This window comes from Monopterus albus, unplaced genomic scaffold (assembly GCF_001952655.1).
Source record: "Monopterus albus unplaced genomic scaffold, M_albus_1.0 scaffold93.1, whole genome shotgun sequence".
NCBI classification, from domain to species: domain Eukaryota; kingdom Metazoa; phylum Chordata; class Actinopteri; order Synbranchiformes; family Synbranchidae; genus Monopterus; species Monopterus albus.
Genome location: NW_018127973.1, coordinates 1,387,250 through 1,392,070, shown reverse-complemented (window position 1 = coordinate 1,392,070; position 4,821 = coordinate 1,387,250). Strand labels below are relative to the sequence as shown.

Below are 4,821 nucleotides of genomic sequence, written 5' to 3'. Positions count from 1 at the left end.
TTTCTGTTTCCTGTTGCATGGCCTCCTCCTTTGGAACTACGGTTTTGATTTGTTCTCAGGGGTCTTAAGCTGCCCAAGTCTTGAAACAGAAAAAAGAAAAGATCAGACTACTAGAGCTCTAAAACTACACCAGAACCCCAGTTAACCAAACCTAGGAATGCTATGAGTAAAGATCTTTATACTGTCTTCATATGATATGTTCTACAGTAAAAATAAAACCTTTCAAACCTTTGCTTTCAGGGTTTAATTTGAAGAAACTATGTCCTGATCATAAACTTACCTTGGTGCTGGTCTGGATCTGCTCCCTCATGGTCCAAATTCCTAGAATCCTCAACTCCTGCTCCTCCACAGATGCTTTCTGAAAACAATTGTCTGTTAACTAGAATCACCTAAAGCACAATAAACATACGTAAATGCTAATCATCAATAAACATGATCAATCCGGTCACCCAACTTACGGTTCCTTGTATGAACTTACTGCATAAATCTACATTTCTGCCTTTTTCCCCACTTCTCACCATTCTCCTCTTCGTCCTCTTCTTCTTTTAGGCAGATGTGTTTGAGGATCTGCCGAGTGTTGCTGAAGGTCCAGTGACAGTTTTTACATTCCAACACCAATGTCCCATCATTGTTTCCAGCTGGCAGCAAATAATTGAAAAAGAAATGTCAAAACACCAAGTGCAGGAAACATATTTCAATAGCATATGATTTTCAATTAAAAACAAAAATTATAAATTTACTTAAAATATAACAGTAGCTTGAATGTCTGCGCAACAATTTAGTAACCACTGAGCAAAGATAGGTTGTCAAGAAAGTGGTTCCAAAACAGTGACAGTACTGCTTGTGAGAAAGAATTTTGAGATAGATAAAAATGGTAATAGACAGTACCACCTCCCATTGATCTACCTTGTAAATTTGCCTCCACCTTAATCCTCTCATCTCCTCTTTGAATATTATCCTCTGGAGAATGGGTGGAGTCAGCCTTGCCCTCTGGCAAATTTACGCGCAACTTCTTTGTAGAGCCTTTTGGTCGCCCTCGTCTTCGCTTCACTGGGATCTCTGTGGGTCAACAAGAAAGCATAAACAGATGATCATATTTCTTTTAATAAACAAATCCTCCTACAAGACCAAAATTAACAATGAGCTTATCCTATACACAGTTATTTTCTATGCAGCCAAAGCCTGATATGCTGTAGCTTACAGTATGTTTTGTGTCACAGAACTTTATTGCAATCTTCAAATACAATGAAACAGTAGGTGTAGAGTTGTACAGTATATATTTTTTCTTAATATGAACAGTGTAATATAGTTTAGATTTTTCCTTCCTTCTTTATTCATTGTTCACATTTGTATTTGCTCCACATTTTGTTCTCTGTCTGTTGATCAAGTCATTGTCCAGTACAACCCCAAATTGGTGAATGCAGTAATAATGATTATGTGATAGAATGTTTTTTTTCCCTGATTGTGTGATAGCAATGACAGACTGAATGGCACAATGAATTAATGATACACTAATATCTGACCTGCTAATGTGTCCTCAGAGTCTGCTGCAAGGGGCTGCAGTGAAATGATGATGCCATCGGGTGGCTCCTGCTGGGGGTGCAACTGGGAGCAGTGTGCCAGCATTAAAGAGCGACTGGGAGAGAAGAGGTTGCACAGCTGACACATAAACACCGCACCTGCTGGAAAAACAGGGTGTATCTGGGTTTTATTTCTGTAGATGTGAATGTGGAAACTATTGACATTGTAGACAAACATTATCTGTGTAACAAATAAATAAAGTCCTCTTCTGTTTTCTGTGCTCAGGCTTTCAATTAAATAATTGGGTCTAACAGGGTTAAGTGAACATGAAGGAAAATCTTGTTGCTGTCTCGAAAAATTCATTATTTATAAATTAATTTGACAGAGTCACATCACTGAGCTGCGACTTTGTGTTAAGTAACACTCGTTACCTGCAGCTACTATGACAGACCAAGCTCTGTACACTACTTGTACTTTTATTGCAAAAAGAATAAGTCCGTAAATAGTGTCTACAGTTTAAATACATAATAAAAGATTGTTAGTCTTCAATTAAACACATTTGTTTATATTAGCTTGGTAAGGTAACATGAAGACCCGACAAACATATTCGACTTGAAGCTAGCCCAAATTCTTACCTGCTTTTTGTCTCTCCATTTCTCCAGCGTCTAAATAGCAAAATAATTATATTTTGCCAATAGATCTCAACCGTAATACAACTAAATATAATCTCTGAATTTGGATTTAGAGGCTAATTTTACATTATGCGCAAAGAAATTTCTGTCGAATCTGCGACACAAATCCTTCCAACCAGCGGAAGCGGATAGGACCTGGTGGTAATGTGGCAGACAGCGCCCTCCGTGGTGGGAGGATTGTACTGCGGCTGAAACGGGAACGCCAGCGTAGTCATGCGTTCAATTTTTCTTGAAGAAACGCATTTTGGCTGAGAATTTCTTTTGCTGTCGTTGTGTGGATGCTGACTCAGCAGCATCCACACTATGTTATCCTATTAGTAGTGATGGGTAGATGAGGCGTCATGAAGCGTTTCGACACATTGCCAAACTGTATTGATACTGTGTCACTGAATACTGACACCTGCTAGACCTTAAAATCCCTACAGGCAACCTAGTTGACAGACTCAACTGACGCTGATTTGATGACCTAGTATATACAATAATATAATTTAAGTCATTGTATTTTATATTGTATTATTTCATATCTTCATTTAAATTTAAAATTTCCTTGATATTTTTAGATACAGTCAATAAATAATGTGAACATGTATCATAACGTGAAAATCTAAATGAACGTGTTGTGAATGAGGATGCTTGTGGACTGGGCTTTTTTTTTTTTTTTACACATTTTTATTCAAAAAAATAAGTTTTTCCAACGTTTTGAAATTGAGTCCGTTACGCTTTTTTGATACAACTTCTCCAGCTGTAGAAAACACCCGCTCACACGGCACAGATGAGGCTGGAGTGCAGAGAAATTGTAAGGCCCATTCAGCTTCTCTCTGTACTGCCTCTTGGCCGCTGTGATGGCTTTCCTCAGTCTGTACTTCACAGCTTTATACTCCATCTCGTTGCCTGATCTGAATGCATGAGAGCGAGCATGCAGCATGTGGCATACCTGACTGTTTGTCCAGGGCTTCTAGTTGGGAAACCTCCTGACTTGTATGGTGGGCACAGTGTTATCAATACAGGTACTAATGTACCCGGTCACATATTCAGCATAATCCTGTATGCTGACAGAAAAGTCCTCCGAGGTGGCTGCAGCTTTAAATGCATCTTTTTTAAGGACATTATGGCGTGTATTCAACTTTTTTGTAACATTTATACTTTTTAAAAAATTCAGCTTTTCCAAAAAAAATTCCGATTGAAATGAATGGGAGAGTCTTGAAATCTCCACCCTCTTTGAACCTTTAAAAGTACGGCATACTTTCAGAAACACCATTTAAACTTTACTCAACTCAGGACATGTTCAGCTATTAACCTCGTAAACAGCTTTTTTCAGATCTTTTATGGTTTTTGACAACATATATATCCCCCAGGAGTGCCCTCATAATGAGGATGAATATCTTAACAGGTTGGCATTTATTATGACATTTATCCAGGATAATGGATCTACTTGTGTATATGTTGTTGGAGACTTGAAAGCTGATGTTGATGACACTCAATCAGTTGTTTGGATACCATCTATTGAGAAAATAGTTTCCTCCCACAGTATATTAGTGAAGCTTGGTATAGTACATCTTGGCTTGATCACTGTATCTGTAACGCGTGCTGATATAGGTTCTATTGAGATTGAAAATGATTAATTATATACCTGTAAGTATAGTCTAAGTTCGTACTTATGTCAACTCTACTTAAATTAACGTTCATAAAATAAACAACTGTACATCTCCTTGATGTTAACAAAGCAAAATAAGTTTCCAAACCACAAAAATAGTCCTTTCTATGACATGATATAAATATCATTTACTTGTTAAAACAAGTAAAAACATTAAACAATTTATGTGATGCCAGGATTGTTTCTTATAATCACATAAAAGCCTGGTAGTGTGAGCAATGGCTTAAAATGCTTGGTAAACTTTATTTGGACAATTATTTCTATTCATTTATGAATTCAAGCAATTGTATTTCTACCTCTAACTTTGGAAGTATAAGTATACCTTCCACTGTTTCAGTGATGCGTGTGAGTTCTCAGTTTGCTTAGAAAATAAGCTCCCAACTTTAGCTTTTTTTTCATGATCTTCCATAATTATTCAGCATTGCACCTCAGCATTTAGCCATTTCAGCATTGCTAAAGCAATTCTTCAGCAATCAGCATTCACACACATTTTCTTCAGGAAATGCTTTTGCCTATTTTAATTTGTTGTCCACTTGTGTGAACAGACCTTAACACTGTTGTTTTAAAACTTTAGTAAAAGCTGTGGGAAAATGTGTGTCAAAGAGTAGCCTAATATTGCCCTAACGTAACATTTATGATGCAACAACAACAAATACAAACCATATCCTCATATAGGTTATACCACATATAATGAGGGTAAAGGGAACTGTGAAAAAAATAATTATTCATTATAAAAAGGTAACAAGAAAACAGCTAAATCATGGCTGAAAGATTTTTAAAAGCAGAGAACAAATATGCTTTTCTGTTAAACAGGCCTACATTTATCCATCCATCCATCCATTTTCCTCCGCTTATCCGGAACCGGGTCACAGGGGCAGCAGTCTAAGCAAAGATGCCCAGACCTCCCTCTCTCCAGACACTTCCTCCAGCTCCTCCGAGGGAATGCAGAGGCAT

General features: G+C 37.4%; 1 protein-coding gene across 1 annotated transcript in view; it reads right to left on the bottom strand.

Moving 5' to 3' along the window:
- LOC109964869 (zinc finger protein ZFAT-like) overlaps positions 1 to 2,428 on the bottom strand; it is a 14,175-nt gene extending 11,747 nt beyond the window's left edge. The window contains exons 1-5 of the mRNA XM_020608439.1: positions 2,330 to 2,428; positions 1,524 to 1,659; positions 907 to 1,059; positions 519 to 638; positions 281 to 354 (exon numbers count right to left, since the gene is read on the bottom strand). Coding sequence (XP_020464095.1) covers positions 281 to 354; positions 519 to 638; positions 907 to 1,059; positions 1,524 to 1,659; positions 2,330 to 2,428 — 582 coding nt within the window. The remainder of the gene's footprint in view (positions 1 to 280; positions 355 to 518; positions 639 to 906; positions 1,060 to 1,523; positions 1,660 to 2,329) is intronic.
- Between the last annotated feature and the right edge of the window lie 2,393 nt (positions 2,429 to 4,821).